This window comes from Bubalus kerabau, chromosome 1 (genome assembly GCF_029407905.1).
Source record: "Bubalus kerabau isolate K-KA32 ecotype Philippines breed swamp buffalo chromosome 1, PCC_UOA_SB_1v2, whole genome shotgun sequence".
Lineage (NCBI taxonomy): Eukaryota > Metazoa > Chordata > Mammalia > Artiodactyla > Bovidae > Bubalus > Bubalus kerabau.
In genome coordinates this window covers 5300301-5327024 of record NC_073624.1, presented here as the reverse complement: position 1 = coordinate 5327024, position 26724 = coordinate 5300301, and the positions used below count along the sequence as shown (strand labels likewise).

The window sequence follows — 26724 nt, the reverse complement described above, 5'->3', positions numbered from 1 at the left end:
CTCTACATGGCGTTCCCCTGATGAATAAATTACCGGATTCCTTTGCCAAATCATTAGATAACTTTAAAGAACAAAGACGGTTCGTGCATTATCCTGCTGGGGAAATAAACAGTAATCATTTTTGAGAAGAACGTACATTCTACGAATCTGGATCAACTATGAAAATTGCAGCCTCTCTACCCAGTTTTTCCTCCTTTTCCATCAATCCATTTCTAACAAAGGAAGCATTTTCTACTCTGTCACTAGATAGATGGGCTTGGTCAATTAAAATATTCCGACTTCGCCTGGCTGAGATAATAGCCAGCCTGGCTCCATCCGTCATGTGAAATAGAAGGTGACCTCCCTAGACTGAGTCAGAGACCCAAGTACAACGGCTTCAATCTTATTATCATACCCAGAAATTACCGCTCATCTAAACGTAATTTCCCTGAAACACTAAGCAGACAGAGCCACGGCTGGAAGTATTAGAACACAGTCAGGAGACCGTGGTGTGAGTTGACATTGAACACGCAGGGGTAAAAGTGGACATGCTGTCCTTAACAGGGGGACGTGCTGAGATCCGACGGGGTGAGACTTCTGAGCTGCTGCTCCAGTAAAGGTGAGGTCGGGTTCATCCGCAAGCTTGCATGCACAGCCCTCACCTGAGCACCGATAGGAACCGGCTGCAGTGCCAGGCCAGGACCGAGCCACCGGGACTCTGACCCTTCCCATCCCCGCGGCCTCAGCTCTGGGCTCGGCCTCGCCTCCTGTCTGTCTGGAAACAGCCTCCTCTGGCCCTTCCGGGTGTGGGGAACAGGAAAAGCTCGTGCTCAGGAGCCAGGAGCCAGAGGCCTTGAATCCTCACTTCCTCTGTTCGTTTGCTCATTCACTCAACACACGTGCTTGGTGCTGGGCTTGGAGCAGGAGTGCAAGGAGCCTCCCCACCCCCAACCCGTAATCCATCCACGCGGCCTCCTTATTTATCCCCGAATACCCCGGGCCTCTCGTGTCTGCTCATCCCTCATCCCTGTCCTGCCCCGGGTGCCCGCTGCCCCTGGCCATTTCCAGTGACCTGTAGCTGCCAGCCACTGGTCCTCTGTTCTGCGGGGCCTGCCCCTTGTCCTCTCTGAGAGTCAGCTCCCCCTCAGTCTTGTGGTCCCACCGCCCCCCCGCCCCCCGCCTGTCCCCAACACCCCGGGGGAGCCCGGGCTGACTCTCCAGTGGGTCTCAGAGATCCAGAAAGGTACTGGAGGAGTGTGTTGATCCTGTTCTGTGGGGTCCAAAGAGGCTTCTCTGAAGACTGGACACTTAAGCTGAGATGTGAGGAAGGAGAAGCAAGCAGGCAGGGCAGCAGGTGAAGGGAACAGCAAGTAGGAAGAGGAACAGCCTATACAAAGGCCTCAGGGGGAGAGTAGCTGGGCATTTCCAGGAGTTAAACTGTGGTGCTGGAGAAGGCGCTTGAGAGGCCTTAGGACTGCAAGGACATCAAACCAGTCCATTGTAAAGAAAATCAACCCTGAATACTCATTGGAAGGACTGATCCTGAAGCTGAAGCTCCAATACTTTGGCCACCTGATGCGAAGAGCCGACTCCTTGGAAAAGACCCTGATGCTGGGAAAGATCGAAGGCAGGAGGAGAAGGGGACGACAGAGGATGAGATGGTTGGATGGCATCACTGATTCAGTGGACACGAACTTGGGCAAACTCCAGGAGTTGGTGATGGACAGGGAGGCCTGGCATGCTGCAGTCCCTGGGGTTGCAAAGAGTTGAACATAACTTACCGACTGAACAAAGACAGGACTCTCCAGGAAAACAGAATCAGTAGGATATATATACATATAAAAGGAGATTTAATACAGGGAATTGGCTCACTCCATTACACAGGCTGAGAAGTCCCTATCTGCTGTCTGCCAGCTAGAGACTCGGGAAGGCTGGTGGCATAATTCAGTCCAAGTCCCAGGGTCTGAGAACCAGCAGAGCTGGGGTGCAAATCCAGCTGAGGGGCAGGAGAGGAGGAGAGGCGATGTCCCAGTTCAACAGAGAGGCAGGAAACAGGGCAACTTCTTTTTTCCTCCAACTTTTGTTTTATTCGGATCCTTAATGGGCTGGCTGACACCCGCCCTGGGATCTGTCTCTGTCTCTCTCTATTTATATAGGAGAAGACTACATCTGTCTATCCCTCCTGAGACACATGTATTGATTGGTTTGGTTCTGCTTCTCCGTACACCCCCACTGACACACAGTCCTCCCCAGTCCTTGGTGTCTGAGACTCTGGAGCTGGAAAAGAGCTCATTTCTCTGCATGTCATTCTCTTGTCAGAGAACATAAGGAAACAAGTCCCACCTCTTCTGGGCTTGAGTAACTTAAAAAAAAAAAGAAACTAAGTGTTTGCTGAGGGTGGACGTCGGTCACCGAGAGGCTGAGCCAAAGGCAGAGGAAGGGCAAATGCATCTCGAGACCTGAACGCCCCCTGCCGGCAGCAGGTGCCGGGACAGGTGAGCAAGCTCTCAGGTGGACTGTTGATGTCTTTTCGGAGGGCACCCCGTCTGCGCATGGCCGCTCCCCTGGGTCCCCGCAGCGTCCCCTCGGTTCGCTTGCAACTGCTCGTGTCTGCTGACGAAGCCAGAACACTCAGGAGGGTTAACACCTGAAGTCCATTTAAGGGAAATTAAGAACCACGGATCCAAAAGGATTCTAAAAATATCTAATTGATTTGCAAAGGTTTTGGGTGGGGACAGAGGACGGAGAAGGCTGCTGCCTGCTCATAACAGATTCCCCAGCGGACTTCCTTATGAGCTTTGAAAACTTGGAAAGTGGAAATCTTTCCTTTGAAATGAAGGTGAAAAGAGTAACCCAGCTCTTTAAAAATCGATGATGAACTTTTTAAAACTGAGCCTTCCGCCTTACAGTTCTATGTTTACAGATACATTTTGAAAAGAGGGCAGAGTTTCCATACCGCCCTCACCCAGCTTTCCCACATTAATGAGCCCATTAATCACATTCATTATTAATGAGCAATTATTGCAATTATTAATGAGCAATTAATTACATTCATCACATTAGTCTGGGTCCGTTTGTTACAACTGATGAACCCCCACGAACACGTTACCATTAACTCGTCTAGTCTCAGATTTTCTTCGTTTTCACTCGATGTACTTTCCTGGTCCAGGTCCCACATGACCCCAGTTGTCCTGTCTCCTTAGCTCCTCTGGTGGTGACGATCTCTCAGACTTCCCTTTTTTTGGATGACCTTGACAGCTTGGCGGAGGCCTGGGCCGGTTGTGCGGAAGCAACTGGAGTTTGCCTGCTGTTTTTCTCCTGATTAGACTGGAGTTGTGGGCTTGAGGGCGATGACCACAGGGGCAAATTGTCATTTTCATCCCATCCCATCAGGGCACATGCTGTCACCGTGGCTGACCGCTATGACATCGGCCTTGATCACATGGCCGAAGGTGTTTGTCAGGCAGGTTCTATTAAAAAAATATGTTGTTTTAAAAGAAAAACTCGGATGAGATAGGCGAGGTGTGTGTTATTTAGCGATTTAAGTCGGATCCAATCTTAATGTTTATCCTAAGACGTATACATGAAAATCTATAGCTTGCCTTCTTCAGGAATGAGATGGAAATGCCAAGACAGCCTGGAAAACAAGTGGAATCGATTTGAACTGCACACAGAGCTCAGAAGATTGGTAAAGGCCGGGAAGGAAAGCAGCTCTTTCATCAAGCCTGACTCCAGATCTGACAGCTCCCACGCAAGGCTGCCGGGCGGTGCCTGTCGGAGTCCGGATGGTTCAGGGAGACACGGTGACGGGAGCCGAAGTTAGTGATTCTCTTGCAAGTTCCTGACTGCTCTGCGGGGAAATGAATAATAGATCTCTGAAATTAATAAGGCACACTAGACCCGCAAACAAAAGTCTTCAGGATAAAGAATGTTCCAAGTTCTACACAAGTTTCAAATCCAGCAATGAACATAAGCCTCGCACAGCACCCACAGTCTCTAAGGCCCCTTGCTCTGGAGTGTCAAGTGTGCAAATGTTAGTCACTCAGGCGTGTCTGACTCTGTGACCCCATGGACTGAAACCCGCCAGGCTCCTCTGTCCATGGGATTCTCCAGGCAAGAATACTGGAGTGGGTTGCCATGCCCTTCTCCAGGGGCTCTTCCTGACCCAGGGATCCAACTCAAGTTTCCTGCATTGTAAGCGGATTCTTTACTGTCTGAACTCCCAGGGAAGTAGTAAACTTCTATTTAAAAGACAGTTCTCTCAAATATTCTGGGTTAATATATCCAAATAATTGGTAGCAGAATTAAAGAAAAATCAAGCATTTAAAAGATGTGTTCATGGGACTTCCTTGGAAGCCCAGTGGTTAAGACTCCACACTTCCAATGTAAGGGGAGAAGTTTCGCTCCCTGTTTGGGGAACTAAGATCTTGCTTGCTGCATGGTGCAGCCAAAAAAAAAAAGATGTGTTCATTTCTCCAAGGAGCATGATTATTCTTATGTTAAAATCTGCCATAGTGGCAAAGAATCTGATTGTTAAAAAAGAAAAAAAAATAAGAAAAAGAGCAAAAAGTTGCCAGGAAACATTCTTTTGTTGATATATTTTCACTATTTAAAAACCACCCTTAGGTCTCAGATCTTATAAAACAGGCACAGGCTGGATATCTGGGCTGGTCGTTTGCTAACCCCTGAGGTTTGTGGATCTGGAGCCCAGTGGCTACGGGACCAAAGAGGGAAGTGTGGGAATCGTTAATGTCAATGTGGTGTTTAAACCCACATAACTTTTTGTTTTGGCCACGTGGCTCGTGGGACCTTATCAAACCCATACCCCAGGCAGGGAAAGCTCCGAGTCCTAAGCACTGGACCACCAGGGGATTCCCATAAACCTGCATACCTGCCCTTCACTTATGACAACCTTCCATTCGAACTCTGTGTGTGTGTGAGCTTTCGTCCCCTAGAATGGAAGCTCTATACGAGCAGGCACTTGATATGCTTGTTGAATGAATGAACGAGCAAACGAATGAATAAGTAAATGTGACAAACACCTACGTCACCCAGTGTGATGACTCAACCAGAAGGGCCTCCAGGGAACGGAGAGACACCAAGAAGGAGGTAAGCCGCTGGGCCTGGGAGGGAGTCAAGTCAGAGAAGCAAGGTGGGGAGAGAGCACACTGCATGTGTACAGACTGGGGAGTCAAGGAGGGCTTGTTGAGGACAGCTGTGAATCGGACAAAAAGATGGAGAGTCAGGAGGTGACAAGACCATGGAGCGCCAAGGAAGGACTGGGGGTCTTGGGAAGCCTTTGAAAAATGAAGCCAGGGAGTGCCGTGATCAGATTTGGGATTTCCTGGCTGAGAGACCCTTATCTTGATCCAGGTGAGTGATGCAAAACATGAGCTCAGGCTTGTAGAGAGGAGGGCTGATAACGAGATTGAAGACAAGAGACCAACAGGTCCAGGAGAAGGAGGAGTCCCCGAGGACCCCATATCCCAGACAGGGGACTGGCTGACTTCACTAAGTGCTCAGTCACTCAGTCATAGCCGACTCTTTGCGACCCCATGGGCCGTATCCCACCAGGCTCCTCTGTCCATGGGATTTTCCAGGCAAGAATACTGGAGTGGGTTGCCATTTCCTCCTCCAGGGGATCTTCCCAACCTTAGGGATTGTACCCGAGTCTCCTGCTTGGCACACCAGATTCTTTATTGCTGAGCCACCTGGGAAGCCAGTGTGAGTGCTTAATTGCTCCAGTCGTGTCTGACTCTTTGCGACCCCATGGACTGCAGCCCGCCAGGCTCCTCTGTCCATGGGGATTCTCCAGGCAAGAAAACTGGAGTGGATTGCCATGTCCTCCTCCAGATCTTCCCAACCCAGGGATTGAACCCAGGTCTCCTGCATTGCAGGCGGATTTTTTTTTTTTTTTTTTTTTTTTAACCATCTGAACCACCAGGGAAGCCAGACTACCCTCCAAATACATATGGTTCCTTGGAGGGTAATCACTCAGCTCCCCTGGGGCTGACTGTGGATGGCAAGTCCGAAATCAAGGTCCAAATCCACGAGGCCTCTCTGAAGCCTCTGGGAGGACCTTCCCACGCCTTTCTCTAGCTTCTGGTGTCCCAGGGGACCCTTGGTGTGTCTTGGCTTGTGGACTGCCTCCAGCTTCCCGGGGGCTCTGCCAGTCTATGGATGAAGGCCCACCCTAACGACTCATCTTAACTCCATCACATCTGCAAAGACCCTACTTCCAGGCAAGGTCCCAGTCCAAGGACTGGGCTTTAACACGCTTTGGGGAAACAATTCAACCTGTAATTAGGCTGTGCGGAGGACAGTTGAGGATGAAGGCATGAAGGGGGCAGCAGAGAACAGAACACTCTTTCAGCAGGAGTGTCAGGAAGGGAGAGGAGGCGGACGGTGAAGAAGGGGGTCAGAATAGGAGAGACGCCCCCCACCCCAGCCTGGCCTTTGGAGCCTCATTCTGGTGACAATGGCTCTTTTACTAAAAAGGGGAATCCGGGTTTCAAAGGGAGACCTTCACCCTTTGGTGGGGGGACGACCGACCAGCCTCACAATGGCCTTTCTGTCCCTTCCCTTGAGCAGATGGCCCAGGCGCCTCCTCCCTGGCAGGGGTCTGCCCCTCCCATCCACGAAAGGGGGAGAGCAGGAGAGCCGCATGCATACATTTTTTTTTTAATTTTAATTTTTTTATTTTGGAGGTTTTTTTTAAAATTTGTATTTATTTATTTATGGCTGCACCAGGTCTCTGTGGCTGCGCACGGGTTTTCTTGGGCTGCAGTGTACGGGCTTCTCATGGCTGTGACTTCTTACTTCGGAGCAGGGACTGTTCAGTAGTTCTGGCTCATGGGCTTAGTTGTCCCACGGCATGTGGGATCTTCCTGGACCAGAGATTGAACCTGTGTCCCCTGCATTGGCTTCTTAACCACCAGACCACCAGGGAAGTCCAACCAGCATACATTTTTAAAAAGTAATTATTTGAGTAGTTGGAGGATTTAAAAAATACGTTGAGAATGCCTGAAACCTCCCAGGCCCAGGCTCGGTCCTGGGCTTCCCACTGTGCACTGGAGGATCGGTGCTGTGCATCATTTTAAAACAGTGAATGCGTTAAAGGGGAGTCTTTTAGCATCATACACTTGGAAATTTCTGAGAAAACAAGTGATATTCTGAGGAGGGGGGTGGTGGCGATTTTCTTATCCCAGAAGCCCATGGTGACCTTTTGATAAAAGAATATTGTATAGCCTTTCCACTCAGAGAGTGACACCGGAACCGAAAAGCCAGAGGCATCGGCTTCACTTGGGGGCGCATCAGCAATGCAGAGTCTCAGGCCCGGTCCAGCGCTCCTCCTCCAGGTCCTATGGTGTCCCACGGCCCCACGCAGCCAGCTGGTGTGCATTAACTCAGAAGCGCCTGGGAGGTTTGGGGTTGACGTGGTTTGATCCTTTCCAGTCCCTCCTTGAACGCTAGACCCCACTCTCCCCCCAGCACAGGCTCTGTCAGCCCCCCTTTCCTTCCTGAAGAGGCAGCCGGAAAGCAAGCGCCAGTAAAGCTTCGCTTCCTAATGTTTCCATGTCACGCCTTCTTCTCTCATTTCCTCATCCCTACATCTGTCACTGGGACTGAGTGTATGAAGAAGCCGTAAATAATTTGTGTCCGTCGAAAAAAGCTTTTCTGGGTGGATGCAAACGTCACAATTATCCCAAGTGGCAGGAGTAACCTCCTGCTGTAATTACCACCAGCCTCCAGTCATCCATCATTTGCCCTTCACCCATCCATCCATCCATCCTTCCATCCTTCCAACCATCCAGCAAACACTGATTGGGCTCTGAGTGTGTGCAAGGCTCTGTGTGGGGTTCAGAAGCAGAGGCAACACTCCCTGATTGCGGGGGAAGGGCCATCATGGGGTCAGCAGGGAGCTCTGGAAAGCTGGAGGCTGGAAGACCAGGATGGGGAGGAGGGTGGGGAGGAGGGGTGGGGAGGAGGGAGGGAAGGGCAGGGACCATTTACAGCCCCTTCTTCCCAGAAGCTGGTTACTCTCTCCTGCGCTCGCTCTGCAGTTCAGCCGGGGGCCTTCTCACCAGGCCATGCATCCCACTCTGCAGCAGGATTTATGTGCGATTCTCCACATCCCCATCGTCCCCTCGGGGCTGGCGGTGTAGCAATCCTTCATTCTCTCCTTCTCCAGGGCTGGCCCTCCGGTTAACCCTCTTCTGTCTCTAGGGGACTATCCACTCTCTGTTCTTCCATCTTCAGCTGCTTGGTTTATTCATCCGTCTCTCTTTCCTGTTACTTCTCCTCCCTGGGAAAGTCTTAGCTTTTCCCACACAGTACTTTCTGTTTGTTACATTACCTTTATTTTCAGGGCCCGATTTATTTGGGGCCTTAGACACGGGCTTAAAAAATGGTGGTAAAAACATACTTAAGATAAAAGCCACCATTCCAACCATTTAAAATACACAGCTCAGAGGCATTAAGTTCACCGTTGGACACCATCACCTCCCTTCACCTCCACACTCATTTTATCCTGCAAAGATGAAATTCTGTCCCTATTAAACCAACTCCCCATTCTCTCTGTCCCTATTAAACCAGCCCCCCACGACCCCCCTTCTACTTCCTGTCTCTGGGAACTTGACTCTTCTGGGTGCCCTTGTGAGGGAAATCGTATGGTATTGCTTTTGTGTCTGGCTTATTTCACTGAGCGTCACGTCCTCAGGGTGGTCCCTGCTGTTGCGTGGGTAGGCATCACATGTGGGTATGTCGGGTTGGACCATGTTTCGTTTATCCATTCATCTGTGATGGACACCAGGCTGTTTCCGCCTCTGGGGCAGGCTTTTCTGATTCATGAAATATTTACTGAATATTTACTGCATGGAAGGCATGACGCATCTAGAGAAAATAAAGACTCATTCTGCCTTTTTCTTTCAGATGACAAGAAAACTGCCGCATTTCATTGCAGAAAAGTGTTTTTGGTTGCAGTCTGTGCGGCTGACTTTTATAATGGTTTGTAGGTTATATCACAGGTAGCTTCATGGTCAGCCACCTGGAGGGCGAGGGCCCAGGCTACTGCTGCCTGGTTTCTGGAAAAAAAAAAATCAGCTCCATATTGTAATAGTTTTTCATAATAAAATTTTTAAAACTTTTAAATTTATATTGGAGTATAGCCAATTAACAATTTTGTAATAGCTTCAAGTGGACAGCAAAGGGACTTAGCCATACATTTACATGTATCCATTCTCCCATCCAGGCCGCCACGTAACATGGAGCAGAGTTCCCTATGCTATACAATAGGTCTTTGTTGGTGATCCATTTTAAATACAGCTGTGTGTACACATCCATCCCAAACTCCCTAACTGTCCCTCTCCCCCACCCTTGCCCACTGGTAACCATAATTTCATTCTCTAAGTCTGTGAGTCTCTTTCTGCTTTGTAAGTAATAAATATTTAAACAGCACTGAAGATCGAATAGCCTTTTCAAGCCTTGCATTTTCTTATCTCCTTGCAAATTTGAAATTTTGACAGTCTAAGATAATTTATCACACAGAGCTGAGCTTCACGGTTTAATACTGTCCTGATTCCAGAGCATAATTTGCTTACAGCTGCTCAGCCTTCAGGTCTCAGTTAGTGATGAACTACTGTAGGTGTGATGGGTGGATAATCACGGAACATACTTTAAAACATACTTTAATATAGGAGTCATGACCCTGAACAAATGAAAATTGGTCTCCCTTATGCACGAGATGGTGCATTTCCCTGATGATGACGTGCTTTCTGAGTATCCGCTTTCTCAATCAAAATGTATTCTGATTAGTCCTGAAATCAGTTCTATTTGCTCTGCATAAATTTCCATTTGTTATTGTTAGTACTGCCAGATAGAAAGGCAGAGTTCAAAATCAGCCGTTTCCCCTCGACAAAGTGTTTGAGGATTAAAAGGTGGATTTCCGTAAAGGTTCACATATGTGTAAAATGTAAGTATGTATAACACATACAAGTACTTGGTTTATTTTTTGAAAACTTCCTTTAAAGTTTTTTGTTTGAAATAGAGTTGATTTATAGTGCGGTGTTAGTCTTCAACGTACAGCAAAGTGATCAGTTATGCATCTGTGTATATTCTTTTTAGATTCTCCCCCGCTTTAGGTGACTACAAGATACTGAGTAGAGTTCCCTGTGCTATACAGCAGATCCTTGTCGGTTATACATTTTATATATGTGGTGCATATATGTTAATCCCAAACTCCTAATTTCCCCTTTCCTCTTTGATAACCGTAAGTTTGTTATTTATGTCTGAGTCTATTTCTGTTTCATAAATAAGTGTATTTCATCATTTATTTTAGCTTCCACATAAGCAATATCATGATATTTGTCTTTCTCTTGTTCATGGGTTTTTAAAATCACTGACTTTATTCCTCTGCCATGAGACTGTAAGCTCCACCGGGCAGGCCTGCTCGAGTTTGTGCCTGGTATGTCCCAAGGCCTGGAGTCATGCCCAGTACCTACCTTGACACCCAGGGTGTGTGAAATCAATGAGTGCATAAGTGTGGAATGTGGAAGCACAGCTTGCTTTTCTATTTAACCCCACATCGTGGATGGCGTCACACATGTCAGACAGCCCTGCTGCATGTCATATGGTGTCGCTGGACTCTGCTTTAACTTATGTGTTCAGTGATGTATGTTGAAGTGGTTCCTATTTTCCAGAAAGACAATTCATCCCAGCGGTAAAGCACCCGTTTGCTAATGCAGGAGACGTGGGTTTGACCCCTGGGTCAGGAAGATCCCCTGGAGGAGGAAATGGCAACCCATTCCAGTATTCTTGCCTGGGAAAGCCTATGGATAGAGGAGCCTGGTGGGCTACAGTCCATGGGGTCGAAGAAGAGTTGGATACGACTTAGAGGCTAAACAACCACCACCACCACCAACAGCCGCAACACACTCCTACCTCTGGGTAACAGTGTGGAGAGTCTTACAGAATAAACAAATCTTATAGAATAAGTAAGACATAAGAAGCGCAGTTGTTACTGGCCCACTTTGGAAGGCGTGCTAACAATAAATTTCCAGTGCCTGGGAAGCTTTGGTGAACTGCTTTGGAGTTATGGACTCTGAGTCACTGGCACGTTTAGGCACCGATTTTTAGTGGCGCCCTCATTATTACCACTATTAGGGCTTTCCGGCAAAAACATGCAGATAAGAAGTAAAAAAAGAAATTAAAAAAAATGCAGTTTAATGAAATGCAGTTTGGGTATGATCTGCTTCCAAATCCAGCCTGCTTTTTGTATCACCTATGAGCTAAGAATGGGTTCATGTTTTAACCGTGTTGATAGAAACATCAAAAGAATGTTTCATGACACATGAAAATTATGTGAACTCCAAAGTTCTGAATGCAGAATGAACGTGTATCGGAAGAGAGCCATGCATTTGCTTCCATATTGTCTATGGCTGTTTTCAGATTATGAGAGCAAAACTGAGGAGCTGCAAAGGCTGTCTGGCCCCAAAAGTGGAAAATATTTCCTGCCTGACTCCTTATAGATCCCTACCCTGGCTCCTGTCTTCCCCAGCCCCAGTGATGTTCTCATGATGTGCTTGGTGGCTAATTCCCCTGCTCCATCTGGCAGCAAGCTCACTGCCCTAGAGGACCCCTACCGTTCATCATTTTCCCTCCATACAAAGCACAGCTCTCAGGACTTACGTGGTGGTTCAGTGGTTAAGAATCTGCCTTCCAAGGCAGGGGACATGGGTTTGATTGCTGGTCTGGGAACTAAGATCCCATATGCTGCGCGGCAATTTACTCTGCAGGCCACAACTACTGAGCCTTTGTGTCAGCTCTACTGCTATTACGACCTGATACAGCCAAATAAATTAAAACAAAAACAAAAACAGCACAGCTTTTATTCCCTTATTGTGCCCAGTGAGACAGGAGGAGGAAAGTAAAGCCTTTTATTTTCTAGGCAGGTGACAATACATTACGATAAATGAATAGTGAAAGAAATTTAGACTAAAGTGTGACTGTCTAATAGGCCGGGCCTTTGTTCTCCCACCTGCATAAGAGATGTTGGCATTTTTCAAGGAACTTGCTCTCTGAAAGCTAGGAGTCAATCTTTTTTGAAGGGGGGCATAATCTTTTAGAGGACTTTCCCAATCTCTCCCCCATGCAAGATGAGGAATTAATAACTTGGTGCCAATCTCTCATGCATTCCTCATCTCTAAAATACTTACAGGAACAAAGTGTATGTGTAGTTTAATTTGCCTACTAGGCAAAAAGAAGACTCAGAGGAGTTGCCAATAAATGAAAATCCAACTTCCCTTGTTTCAAAGTGTGCTGATGTTTCCAAAATCGCTTGAGTTAAAAGCTGTTGATCATTGCAGTCAGGCATTTGTGTTTCTCTCACACGTGGTTCTGGAAAAAAGTGTTACCACCACAGTTTCAAGATTCTGGGCAAGTGTGGTCATCTTCTCATGCTTCTAGCATTTAAAGCGAAAATCACAGGTTCCTCTCTTGCCAGATCACTAAATTAGCAAACTGATTAAATCACGCCGTTCAAAAGACTACTTTGGATGTTATGATTACAGCACGCTTGAAAATGCTGCTCCAAAGGGCAGAAAGACTGCATTGGCGTGTAACCTGGGGGAGATAAGGCATTTTCTCCATCACTGAATCAATTATTTCTATCGCTTGCCTACACACTTCTAAGTCTCCTGAAATTGCTAGGTTTGAAAATGAACAGCACAGGGGAACATTTCACAGTTTCATTCCTCCTTCGAATGAGCTCTCTTTTCTCTCCCCGAGAGCTAAAGGCCGTTTTTCGTGTTTTGAAAGATATCACTTCTTCTCTGGAAGGGAAATGGGAGAAGGCGTGCAGCTTTTAAAACTCCCTTTAAGGGCTTCCTGAGCTGCCGTATTATCACAGGAGACGCGTTGAGAAGGAATGAAACCCAAATGCAGGTAAGGAACAGAACTCAAATTATCTTGCCTTGGCATGTCATCCATTTGTTTTCTTTCCCCCAAGCCTCTATGGAGGTGTAACTGACATATAGTGAAGCGCACAATTCTCCAGTGTGTGGGTGATGGAGTTGTACTTAGCAAACAACCTGTGTGACCCCCAGCCCCCCACCCCGCCCCAGCCAGCCCAAGATATGGCCAGCGTGCATCACTCAGAACTCTGACCACTCTGCTGCTGAACTTCAAATAAGTGGACTCCCCCAGTGTGTGCCTTTGCACTGGCTTTTGTTGCTGAATGCATTTTTTTTTTCTTTTTCTAATTTGGCCTCATCGCACCACCTGTGGATATTAGTTCCCTGACGTCCGATTGAACGTGTCCTCCCTGCACTGCAACCTCAGGGTCTTAACCTCTGGACCGCCAGAGAAGTCCCTGGACATGTTTTTGAGATACGGTGACTGCAGCTCTTTCTGATTGCTTGCTAGAATTTATTACATGAATATAGCCATAGGTATATTCATCCTCTTGTCTGGTTACTTTCAAGGCGGCTTGTTTGGTCTGCCGCAACTGAAGTGTTAGGACAGATGACATCCGCCTGCATCACCCAGAGCCTGTCCACCTGCAAGGAAGACGGACGGAACGGCCGGAGAACCTGGCTCTGAGTTTGCCCGAGAGCACACGGTGTGGGGCCTCCCCCAGGGCCTGGATCCGGCTTGTGCTCCTGGAATGTTAGTTTCTTATTCTTATATCCATCCACATGTGCTCAGTTGTGTCCCACTCTTTGCAACCCCATGGACCATAGCCCGCCAGGCTTCTCTGTCCATGGGATTCTCCAGGCAAGAATACTGCATTGGGTTGCCATTTCCTCCTACAGGGGATCTTCCCCACCCAGGGATCGAGCCCATGTCTCCTGCGTTGGCAGGAGGATTCTTTACCGCTGAGCCATTTGGATAAGGAGATGGAACCTTTGGAAGCCATAGTTCAAAAGTAAATCGAGGGGTTTCCCTGGTGGTCCAGCGGTTAAGAATCTACCTTGCAATACAAGGGACATGGGTTCAATCCCTGGTCCGGGAAGATCCCATATGCCAAGGAGCAACTAAGCCCATGCACCACAACTCAGGGGCCTGAGCTCTAGAGCCCCTGAGCTGCAACCACGGAAGCTACAAGATAAGCCACCACAGTGAGAAGCCCGGAGCATTGCAACTAGAGAGTAGGTCCCACCTACTACAGCTAGAGAAAGACTGCACACAGCAACAAAGTCCCAGCACAGCCAAAGTAAATAAATAAATATATATATTTTAAAGCAAATCAAATGGTTTTCTATCATAGGGGTGGCTGCATGTAACCTGATTTTCATAATGATTTTCTAAATGTAAAATGCATACCAAGCCGTGGCACAGGTGATACACATGCGGCATGCTAAGAAGTGGAACAAAGCTGTGAACAAAGCTAGTGGAGGTGATGGAATTCCAGCTGAGCTCTTTCAAATCTTAAAAGATAATGCTGCAAAAGTGCTGCACTCAGTATGTCAGCAAATTTGAAAAACTCAGCAGTGGAAAAGGTTAGCTTTCATTCCAATCCAAAAGAAAGGCAATGTCAAAGAATGTTCAAACTACCACACAATTGCACTCATCTCACATGCTAGCAAAGTAATGCTCATATTCCCCCAAGCCAGGCTTCAACAATACGTGAACTGTGAAATTCCAGATGTTCAAGCTGGATTTAGAAAAGGCAGAGGAACCAGAGATCAAATTGCCAACATCTGCTGGATCATAGAAAAAGCAAGAGACTTCCAGAAAAACATTTAATTCTGCTTTATTGACTACACCAAAGCCTTTGACTGTGTGGATCACAACAAACTGTGGAAAATTGTTAAAGAGATGGGAATAGCAGACCACCTGACCTGCCTTCTGAGAAATATGTATGCAGGTCAAGATGCAACAGTTAGAACTGGACATGGAACAATGGACTGGTTCCAAATTGAGAAAGGAGTATGTCAAGGCTGTATATTGCCACCCTGCTTATTTATATGCAGAGTACATCATGCGAAATGCTGGGTTGGATCAAGCACAAACTGGAATCAAGATTGCCAGGAGAAATATTGATAACCTCAGATATGCAGATGACACCACCCTTATGGCAGAAATCAAAGAAGAATTAAAGAGCCTCTTGATGAAAGTGAAAGAGGAGCATGAAAAAGTTGGCTTAAAACTCAATATTCAGAAAACTAAGATCATGGCATCCGGTCCCATCACTTCATGGCAAATAGATGTGGAAACAGTGGAAACAGTGAACAACTTTATTTTGGGGGGCTCCAAAATCCCTGCAGATGGTGACTGCAGCCATGAAATTAGAAGGAGCAAGTGAAATTAAAGGACACTTGCTCTTTGGAAGAAAAGCTATGACCAACTTAGACAGCCTATTAAAAAGCAGAGACATTACTTTGCCAACAAAGGTCTGTCTAGTCAAAGCTATGGTTTTTGCAGTAGTCATGTATGGATGTGAGAGTTGGGCCATAAAGAAAGCTGAGCGCCGAAGAACTGATGCTTTTGAACTGTGGTGCTGGAGAAGACTCTTGAGAGTCCCTTGGACTGCAAGGAGATGCAACCAGTCCATCCTAAAGGAAATGAGTCCTGAATATTCATTGGAAGGATTGATGCTGAAGCTGAAACTCTAATACTTTGGCCACCTGATTCAAAGAACTGACTCAGTTGAAAAGACCCTGATGTTGGGAAAGATTGAAGGCAGGAGGAGAAGAGGACAGCAGAGGATGAGATGGTTGGATGGCATCACCAACTCAATGGACATGAGTTTGAGTAAACTGGGAGTTAGTGATAGACAGGGATGCCTGGCGTGCTGCAGTCCATGGGGTCACAAAGAGTCGGACACGACTGAGTGCTCAACTGAACTGAACTGAAGAAATGGAATGTCGAGTAAGTGAGGACAGGAACTAAGATCATTTTTCTGCTTCTCATTAAATTCTCTCTCTTAACAACCAGCACTTTCCAACCTTCAAGTGAATGTAGACGTTTGCTGCTCTGAAAGCAATTTGGAAAGTTGTTTTAGTTAGACTGCTCTGGACAGAATACTGGGCAAATTCCCCAGGAGCCAGGCCTGGAGCGAGGGAAACTTTCTGGGGTTTAGTTTAATCCCTCCAGCCTCTAACCCTGCAAAAGGAACCCAAATTCATCCACAGCCACTAAGTCATTTCTTGATTGTTATCTGTAGCATACAAGAGTCAAAAATAAAAACAAATATGTTACAACTAACACAATAATTGTAAAAAAGCTTGTAAGCTGCATTTGATAAGAAACCAGGACTTCCCAGGTGGCACAGTGGATAAGAATCCTCCTGTCAATGCAGGGGACATGGGTTCGATCCTGATCTGGAAAGATCCCACACACCGAGAGGCAACTAAGTCCGGGAGCCACAAGCTCCAAGCCAGCATCTCCTAGAGTCTGTGCGGTCGGAAACAGGAGAAGCCACCACAATGAGAAGGCCAAGCACTGCAAGGAAATCCTGCTTGTCACAACTAGAGAAATCCCACCCCAGGCAATGAAGACTCAGAGCAGCAAAAAATTAAAAAAAAAAAAAAGGTCAAAGGTCCAAGACCATTAAAAAAAAAAATCAGACTATCCTCCAGTCCAAGAGGTGCAAGGGAAACAGAGCCCATGGTCCAGCGTCTTTGAGGCTGCCAGACCATCCCTCACCTCAGGGGAGGGAATGACAATGAACTAAACCCAGAAGTCTCTGCTTTGCATGGATTTCTCAGCAGCACGTACCACCTGGCACTGGAAACATGATTATGTTTCTACACACATGATGTCTACAAAATTCCAGAACCCCATTGTCATGTGAGGCCCAAGTCAGTTCCTCTTCCAACTGAGAATCACTTGACTGCAGCCAATAGTCCTTTCTGAAATAGGTGGGCGGTTGGCAGGGCTTGAGTATCTTCTAGAGAGATTCTTCCATGGGGTAATGGCATCTTTTAAAGTAGGCTCCAATCTGTCCTTGTGGTGTTCAAGTTAGCAGTGACCTAAGGAAAATTGTAAATTCTGTGTGTCCGCTGGGAAGCTGGAGCCACTGATGAAATATCCAATTAATCATCGACTGGGCAATTACAAGGCGTCCAGGACCATGCCCGGGAGCTCAGCTTTTCCTATTTTATTTCCCAAGAGTTGTTTTTCCTCCCCCTCTCCTGATTGCACGCTCTCCTCCTGGGTTCTGTGGCTATGCCTGGGGCGGTGGGAGGGTGAGCTGACCGTGGGCGTCCATGAACAGTGTCCAGCACCTTGTGTGTGTTTCCTTAGAGGGGACGGTCTGTACCTCGCACCAGATTCTCAAAGTGGCCAGAAACCCCTGCCCCAGATGTCAGTCTCCTTCAGCATTCAGAGCAGTCTAGCCTTGACTGTGCCATGACGCCATCAGGATTTCAGTGACCACATTCACCACCTTTCTGTGTTATCCCCAGGGTGGTTAGTGACACCCCAAATCAGGCCGTGCAGCTAAGAAGCCTCAGAGCCCTCTGACCCTTCCCTGTCCCTAAACCAATCATCCAAGGATTCCCCACGGGTTGTGGTTTGCAGCCTTGAAAGTTTATTCTTATCCGTCCCTTCCTTCTGCCACTGCCATGGGCAACTCTGGCCTCGCCCCTTACAGTAGCTTCTGAATTGGTCTCTGGCTCCGGGTTTTGCTTTAACCATCCTCAGGGTTCCTAGGGATCCCTGATCCCCCTACCTCATCCGCTCACTCAGTCACACCGGGCAGCCTGCATCCCTGGCTCGCCTCCCCTCTCCCGGTTACCTGGGTCTTCCCTCGAGTTCTCTCCATCCTGCCTGCTGCTAATGAGAGGATGAGACATCCATATCCCTTCTCTTCTTCCTGAGACAGGCCTGGACCCCGGGACACTGTGCTGCAATGTCTGCACCGGGACACCCTTCTCCTTCAGCAACAAAATACCAAGAAACAATACAGGACTAAAAATAACTGCACGCGTGTGCAGTTAGGGCAAGTTCTGGACAAAAGACACAAAGAGACCCAAAGACCCCACTGCCACTTTTGAAGAGCCAGGAGCAAAGGCACTGCATCTGCCCCCTGCACTCAGCATCACCTCAGTTCAGTTCAGTTCAGTCGCTCAGTCGTGTCCGACTCTCTGTGACCCCATGGACGGCAGCACGCGAGGCCTCCCCGTCCATCACCAACCCCCGGAGCTCGCTCAAACTCACGTCCATCAAGTCGGTGATGCCATCCAACCATCTTATCCGCTGTGGCCCCCTTCTCCTCCTGCCTTCAATCTTTCCCAGCATCAGGGTCTTTTCCAATGAGTCAGTTCTTCGCATCAGGTGGTCACAGTATTGGAGTTTCAGCGTCAGCATCAGTCCTTCCAATGAATATTCAGGACTGATTTCCTTTAGGATGGACTGGTTGGATGTCCTTGCAGATCACCTAAGGGGTGATAAACCACCTAAGCCACCCCTCCCACCTGACCCTGGACACACCCCCTACCCTCACCCCATATAAAGAACCAGTTTGCCCACCCCCCAGGAAGTGAGGAAGGGGGCCTGTGGTTTGTTCTTGCTCCCCCTTGCTGCAGCAGAGCCCCCAGTAAAGCCCTGCCTGGAAGACTTGTCTGGCCTCTGATCAGTTTCTGTTAGTTAAACAGGGCAAGCACCCTGGTCCATAACACTCTGGCTGCCCTCCCACCTGGCTGGATTCCTAACTGTGGGGCATGAGTGTCCCCCTGGATCACCAGCTCTGGGAGGGCAAGGCTCTGCCCCTGAGGTCAGCACATTCTCCGTGGGAGGGCAGGGCCTAGCACCAATCAGCAGGCCAAAAGAAACCTCCACAGCTCCCGGGGAGACAGAAAAACAATGTTACCCACACCCGGACCTGGCCACCCCCTGCTCCTCCCCAGTCAGGCCTCCTCTGATAGTCTCTATCTGCTGGGTAAGTCCTCTGCCCCGCTGGCCTGGGCCCAGCAGGAAACAGGCTTAACTCTTCCCGCTCCTTCCAGCCTGGGAGTCCTTCCACCTGTGAACTTCTCCACAAACCTGTTCATCTCTCCTGTTGAAGCCTGGGACCTGGTCTCCAGGCTCAGTCCTTCCCCACTCACCTCACCCAGAGTCAACTCTGCAGAACCCAAGTCCACCACATCACCTCCACAGAAAACCTCTTCCTCCTCCTCTTCTCTTTCCTCCTTGGAGCCCCCTACACTGTCCCCTCTGGTCTTCCTGCCCTGCTTTTCTCCGGAACACCAGCCCCTGATTCCACACTAGGGCTCATTCCTCTGCCGGAATCACCTCTGGGACAGGGCGAGGTGTGCAGGAGGGTACTCATGTAGCCATTGCCTACCACGTGCCAAGCTTCTAAAGGGCGGGCACAGGTCACAAGGGCTCCCCCCAGCCCCTGGCCTGGTTGTGGGGAAAAGCTCAGCAAATGCAACGACCCATTTGTGCGCTTATCTGATGTGCACGGCTGTGCAAAGGTGGTGGTCCTGGCTGCCTCGCTGACCCCCCACCCCCACCCCGGCGCCCAGGTAAGGTCACCCGAGTCCAGGGCTTAAACGAGCAGAACAAAAGGGGGGCAGAGGGCCCGTGGTCTGTCCGATTGGCGGCATTTAGGAGCGGAACTACTGCTGCGTTTGGAGAGTGAGTGTGACGCGGCGCGTGGGAACCGCCGACGGCTCTCGCGGGCTGGACGTGGTGACCCAGAGCCAGACCTCGGGCGGCGGGACGCCGCCGGGGCCAGGGGCCAGGGGCGGGCGGGGGGCGGGGGCCGGCGCCGGGGCCGCGCCCTCCCGGCCACTCCCCGGGGCGAGCGGGCGGCGGCGGCGGCGGCGGAGGCGACCAGGGCGGCTCCCAGACGCGCTGCTCCCGGCCCGGCCACCGGGGTCCCCGCGCGCCCCCATGTCCTCCGCGCCGCTGCGCTCGCCCGCCCTGCGGCCCCACAGGATGAAGAAGGACGAATCGTTCCTCGGCAAGCTGGGCGGCACGCTGGCGAGGAAGAAGAAGGCCAAGGAGGGTGAGTGCGCCCGCCGCCGGCCTCCAGCCGCGCCCGCGCCGCTCTCCGCTCCGCGAGACCCATGCGGGCGGCCGACCCGCCGCGCGTGCCCGCGCGCGCACACCGCCGAGCCCCGCCTGGACCGGATGGAGCGCAGCGGGGACCACGCGGCCCGAGTCCCCGCCGGACCCGATTGAGCGGCTCGGGGCACCACGCTGCCTCTCCGCTCCGGGTCGCGCGCGCATGGTTCCCCAAGCTCGCCGGGCCCGCGCAGCGCGCCGCCGTGACCTTCAGGACAGCCCTTGACCCCCTTTAAACGCCAGACCGGGAACCAGCCGCCAACCTGGCGGCGCCCCCTCTCCCGGCGGCTCACGGAGCCCACTTTGGGCTCCTGGCGTCATCGAAACGCGCATCGCCGGCTCCTGCTAAGGACAGGACGCTGAGCAGCCGTGGGGACGAGCCCCCCGGCCCGCTGGAGACAGCCCTGCGCCCACCGCGGCCCGGGTCACCAGCCATTTCTTTAGCCTCCTCCCCCGGCCGCAGGCCCGCGCGTTCAGCCCTGCCTGGGGGCCGCTCGATGAGTATTTATTGGGCACCACTGAGGGATGAGCCTACTGCTGGGAGTCCGCTGGTTTTCGGGGTGCGGTGCACTGCACGGATTGCGCCCCCAGCCTGGGTGAGAGGGGAGGAGGAAAGGGATGCCCGAGGCCGCGAGGCCCGCCCGAACGGACTGCAGAGGCCCCTCCATGTTTGCCTCCACGTGTCCACGAAAATTATCCTAAAAAACTTCCTGCCACCTCTTACAATTTTTAAGAGCTGTGGAGATGTGACTTCGGGCCTCTTGTTTGTGTTCTTTAAACACGGCTGTTCCCTGGGCCTCTCCCTGGACTGCATTCTTGGTTTTTCCCTTTGTTCTGGCCAGGGGAGTCTTTCCCCGGGCCCAGATTTCCTGCGGGTGAGGGTGGGTAGTGCTGCGCTGGCTGTGAACCAGGCTGGTGGGAGCTGGCCACAGTCTGGACCTTGGGAGAGAGAATCCCGAGTCAGGGGTGTCCAGTGAGGTCTTTAAACCACCGGGAGCCTGACTGTGCTTTAGAGAGTCTTCCTGTGCCTGCCAGGCTAATGTACCCCCCAGGAACATGTGTACCCCAAGGACAGGCTTGCAGGCTCATGTGGTCCCATGTTAATTTCTCTCTTTGACATGTGTATTCCTGGGGATGTCTGTGACCTATTACCTTGAGGGCTGAGCAGATGTACAGACACTGACACACCTTCCGCTCGGGGGTGTGTGTGTCCGTGTGTGTGTGTGTGTCCGTGTATGTGTGTCCGTGTGTGTGTGTGTCCGTGTGTGTGTGTCCTTGTGTGTGTGTGTCCATGTGTGTGTGTGTCCATGTGTGTGTGTCCGTGTGTGTGTGTGTCCATGTGTGTGTATGTCCATGTGTGTGTGTCCGTGTGTGTGTGTGTCCTTGTGTGTGTGTATCCGTGTGTGTGTCCGTGTGTGTGTCCGTGCATCTCCCGCCGGTGACAGTTCTCCCACATTAGATGGTTCCCCCTGAGGGCAGGGCCTTTCACCTTTAGTTTATCAATGAAAAAAATGCTGTCTGCCGTATCAGTAAGTGAAAGGATGTGGAATTGCGCCCGGAGGAGGACATTCAGGATGGAGACAAATCCTGCTGAGCAGCCCCTGCACCCCCCACCCCCTCCCCGTGACTCAGCCCCGGAAGCGCGGGACGCTGGCCTCAGGAGCTGCGGGGCGACTCCTCCGGGCGTGGGCCTGGGCAGCTTCCCGTGCACTGTTGCTGTCAGTCGCTCAGTCGAGTCCGACTCTCTGCGACCCCATGGACTGCAGCGCGCCAGGCCTCCCGGTCCAGCGCCAACTCCCGGAGTTTGCTCAAACTCATGTCCATCGAGTCGGTGATGCCATCCAACCATCTCATTCTCTGTTATCCCCTTCTCCTCCCGCCTTCAATCTTTCCCAGCATCAGGGTCTCTTCCAATGAGTCAGCCAAAGCATTGGAACTTCAGATTTGGCATCAGTCCTTCCAATGAATATTCAGGATTGATTTCCTTTATGATTGACGGGTTTGATCTCCTTGCAGTCCAAGAGACTCTCAAGAGTCTTCTCCAGCACCACAGTTCATAAGCATCAATTCTTTGGTACTCCGCCTTCTTCACTGCCCAGCTCTCACATCTGTACAGAGAAAAGTACTAAATGCTTTAACTTGAAATATCTCTTTTTCCTTAATTAACAGTGATCTTTTGATGTTTGGATTCACTGGTCTTTGTTGCAAAAACTCCTGTGTATCCTGGCTCCTCCCTTGCCTCTTCTGGAGCCCTCTCTCAGAGCTAGCCTAGTCCCAGGCTTATGTCCTCAGTTTTGTCCACCAATTAAAACATAACTCTCGACTTTGAGGCTGTGCATTTTTTTTCAGTTGACAAGTTGCACAAAGCAGATGAGTCACTCCTCTCTGAAGCCTGACATTTAGGATCCAGACTGGCTGCGTTACTTCTATCAAGTCACACCTCCTAAATGAGATGATAAATGGCCTACCCCCACCCTAGATCATTCCCACTGTGTCTCTGATCTGCAGATCAGAGGGGCAGCGGGAATGATCTGTCACGCTCACCAAAATCATTTCGGTTCCTCTTTATGCCTTACGGCAGTTATAAACACAAATGTTATATACTCTCCAATTCATTCATTGCCTGCCGTGGGACCCTAGGAAGAAAAGATGGACAAGGCTCTTCTTTCGTGGACCAGGGACTCAGTCATAATAAATAAAACAGATTTATAATAATATCTGCTAGGAAGAAAGTGTAAGAGTGCAATCAGACAGGTGCCTGGGGAAGGCCTCAGAGCAGGTGATGTTTGAGACCCGAAGGAACCAGGAAAGCCATCTCTCACAGAATAGCAAGTCAGCGGAATCTTCTGGATGATGACAGCTTTTTATAGGTGACATTTACTCCCTTGAAATATGAAGAGCAAATGCCTGAACTCATGGACTAGCCCCAAGTTCCAAAGCAAAATGTTTGTCTTTGCCTTTGTGAACTAGCATGCGTCTAGAAAATCAAGGGCGAATCTGGTTCAATTTGAATATACCAAGAGTAGTCAGAATCATCCAGTGATGAACAAAATAGCCATGAAACAGCAGAAGGAAAGAGATATTTCTGTAGTATAGCTTTTTTTTTTTTTCTGTTTGTTTTGGCCACACCACACGGTTTGTGGGATCTTAATTCCTTGACCAGGGATTGAACCCAGGCCTTGGACAGTGAAAATGCTGGGTCCTAACCACTGGACCGCCAGGAACTCCCAGCTGCTTTCGCTTTGCTGTGTGAGTTAGCTGGGTCCCCTGCCTCATTTCTCAAGATTGGGGTGCCTGGCACCCTCAGTGGTTCCCCCCCATGCAGACAGAAGGTCACAAATGTTAATCAAGCTTGGATGCAGGAATTCCAAGAGGACTGACCTTGGAAGGGCTCCGTGGCTTCGGTCTGTCTTGTGGGAAGAGCGGAAGGAGTGGGGAGTGGGAGGGAGGCCAAGGTGCGAAGGCTGGAGAATGAGGTCCTGAATGATTGATGGAGAGTTGCTGGTCTCCCTCTGGGCCTGTTGCCTTGGCAACCTGCCTTGGCAACCTGCCCTCCCTGCCACTCATGTGGTTCACTTGCAGCAGGTCCTGGCCCCACCCAGACCCCCCATGGGAAGGCGCTCATTTGCCTGCCAGGGACCTTCGGGAAGACGGTGATTCGAGTGCTGCCATCTGCATGGTGGGTTTCATTTCCTTTTTGTTAGAAAGTCCACGATGAGTTCAGTAGTGTGGGTGGAGGTGAGGGGGAGGGCGCCGGGACAAGGACCGCACTGCTGGGAAGTTAGAGATTCCGGCGCGTGGGGCATTTGACCCTGCAGAGCTCGGGCTGTGACAAGCACCGAGGCACGTATTGGGGGTGAATGTCCTGTCGCTTGCCAGGGGAGGTCATGTTCAGAAATGTGTGCTGGGGTTTGGAGGAACCCTTGCAGGAAGTGCCCTGGGTGAGTTCATAGCATGATTAAGGCTGTGATAGTCTATGGGAGGGAAGCAAGTCGTGTCATGTGGTGGCCCGGCTTAGAAAACGGAACTGTGATGAACAGTGGGGCGCTGGGAAAAGTGGAAAGGAACAGTTAAAAAACCCCAAAACTCCCCGTAGAAAGCCCGGGGACTGTGAAGGGCCAATCACTAAAGTGGTTCAGGTTAAAGAGCTGGACGGAGCAGGTGCAGAGGAAGACTCCCCGCGGGGGTCCCCAGCAGTCCTGCAGGCCAGGATGGGGTGAGGGGGCACCCCGGGATGGATGCCCTTGCAGCTATGTAAAGTCCTTAGAGGCAGGGGTCCAGCTCTGGGGCCAGGAGGCCCTGGCTGGAAGGTGGGGATGGGCTCGCCTCCACCCGTTTGCCTGAGAGGTTCCCGCCTGCCTTGACCTCCACCCTCTGCCCAGACCCCAGGGACCAGCGCCAGCCTGTGAGAGCTGAGCCCACCACGGCCGAGCCAGAGGCTCTGTCCATCCTGCTTTTCCGGGGAAAGCAAGTGTTCAGGAAGTTGCTGTCCACTGGTTGCTTTCTTTTTGTAATTATATTTTTTACAGCAGTTTTAGGTCCTCATTCTCTAATGACATGATGTGGAGCTTCTTTTTCTAGGCTCATGTGTCATCTGTACAGCTTCTTTGGCAAAGTGTCCGCTCAGATCTTTGGCCCATTTTTTTTTTTAATGTATCCTTTATTTTTTTTGTTTTGGCCATGCCTTGTGGCATGTGGGATCTTAGTTCCCCGACCAGGGATTGAACCGTGCCCCTGCCTTGGCAACTCGGCGTCTTAACCACTGGACCTGCCAGGGAAGTCCCTTATTCTTTAAATCAAGTGGTTTGATTTCTTGTAGCTGAGTTTTAGGACTTCTTGGTGTATTTTAGATACAAATCGTTTATCAGATGCATCTTTGGTAAACACTTTCTCTGGCCCTGCGACTTGTCTTCTGATTTTCTTCACCCTGGTCGTCTTCTGAGCCCTTGATGCGCACATAGAGATAAATGAGCAAGACATTGACTGAAACCTCAGGAACTAGATATAAAGAGACACCAGGTGGCTGCAACTTTGCACTGAGTGTTGAAAGTATTGAGTTGCTTTTCTGGGTTTTAAATAACTTCCAGGAGACACTCTCAGTCGAAACCAGCTCTGCTGACCCCAGTGTGTTCCCTTCGGTTCGCCCTGTTCTTTACAGAGGGACCAGCTGCGTGGACTCTGGGCTGTCCCCAAACACCATCCCACATCAACCCTTCTCCGTAAGAAGAGCACCTGGACAGAGGTGCCCGGCAAGGGGAAGACTTCTCACCTGCCCACAAGTTACCTGCAAGGCGGGACTTTTGCCCTCACTTTATGGTTGAGGAAACACAACCTTACCTGGTAGCTGCAGTTTAAACCAGTGGTTCTCAGCTTGGACTTCCCTGGTGGCTCAGACAGTAAAGAGTCTGCCTGCAATTCAGGAGACCCGGATTCGATCCCTGGGTCGGGAAGATCCCCTGGAGAAGGAAATGGCAATCCACGCCAGTATTCTTGCCTGGAAAATCCCATGGACGGAGGAGCCTGGTAGGCTACAGTCCATGGGGTTGCAAAGAGTGGGACACAACTGAGCAACTTCACTTTCTTTCAAACTCTCAGCTCAGTTTCCTAAGGGGGAGAATCTGGACTGCCCACGGGGGCCAGGTACCTGTGCTGGGCCAGCTGGTTACAAGCAGGTGTGGCCCAAACACAGAGTCACCTGGGGGTAGGGGTTCTGGAGCGAGATGGGGTGTCCCCGGCAGACCCCCTCCTCTCTGGACGGAGAGTGAGGAGACACGGAAGACTTCTGTGAAAGTTCAGAGGAAATTGCAGTTGAGTCCTCCATAATTGCTCTGGGTGGGAGACGGATGGGAGGTGGGGGTGGGGAGGTGAAGGCCCTCTCGCCTCCGTCCCAGGACAGCAGAGGAAAGAGGCTCCCGGAGCTCCCAGGACCTAAGGACACAGCAGGGGAGAATCTTGACCTGGCAGCTGGGAGCTGGTTGCCTGCAGGGACCTGACCCAGGCCTGTCCTCAGGAGTCTGGGCGCTGTGGGGCCGGGGGCAGGTATGGTGATGGATACCCGGGGGGACACCCAGTCTGAATCAGAGGGGCCATGAAGGAGGCCCCAGCTAATCCTGCTGGGGAAGTGCAGGCCATTCAGAGTGGCCAGACTGTGGTGTGGTTTGTGGGCCAAGGTCAGCCTCAGGACAGGCTGGAGTGGTTACCGGACCCTATCATCCTTGGTGAATAGTGGGCGCCAGTGTCCAATCGATATCCCTACTACTTTAGAGAGTCTGGTGTGGAGTGAACTGGATTGGGGCGACTGGTAAGGAAACAGCTGGAGTGTAGGTGCAGGCAGGGTGGGCTTCCTGGAGGCAGTGTACGGGGCTGGGAGCAGCAGGATTCCTGAGATGTGAGGAAGCCGCAGCTGCAGGGCTTGATGTAGGGGCAACGACCCAGAGGCTGCTCTGAGATGGAAGGAACTTTGCATAGAAACAGGTTAGATGAGGCCCCACCTTTCTCCAGGGCCCCTGACCCTGCTCCCAGTTACTCCCGGGGCTGAGGCACCTGGGGAGGTGTGGAGTTCACAGCTTTTCGGGGTCTTTTGCATAAAAAGCTTATTGGGGGCAGATGGTGACTTCGAAGTGATTTCCACATCCTCTTTTAGGCAGATCTCAGCACACCATCCCACGTACCTTTGAAAATAAGAATGGAATAGTGTCTTTCTTTGCCACAAGACGAAGGGAAGAGATTTGT

The 26724-nt window shown here is 50.4% G+C and overlaps 1 protein-coding gene across 1 annotated transcript in view; it reads left to right on the top strand.

The window, feature by feature from the left end:
- The first annotated feature begins 19707 nt into the window (after positions 1-19707).
- The window catches only part of PARVB (parvin beta), a 112752-nt gene continuing 105735 nt past the window's right edge, over positions 19708-26724 (top strand). Inside the window, exon 1 of the mRNA XM_055565792.1 lies at positions 19708-19933. Within this exon, the coding sequence (XP_055421767.1) occupies positions 19819-19933 (115 nt within the window). The 5' untranslated portion in view covers positions 19708-19818. The remainder of the gene's footprint in view (positions 19934-26724) is intronic.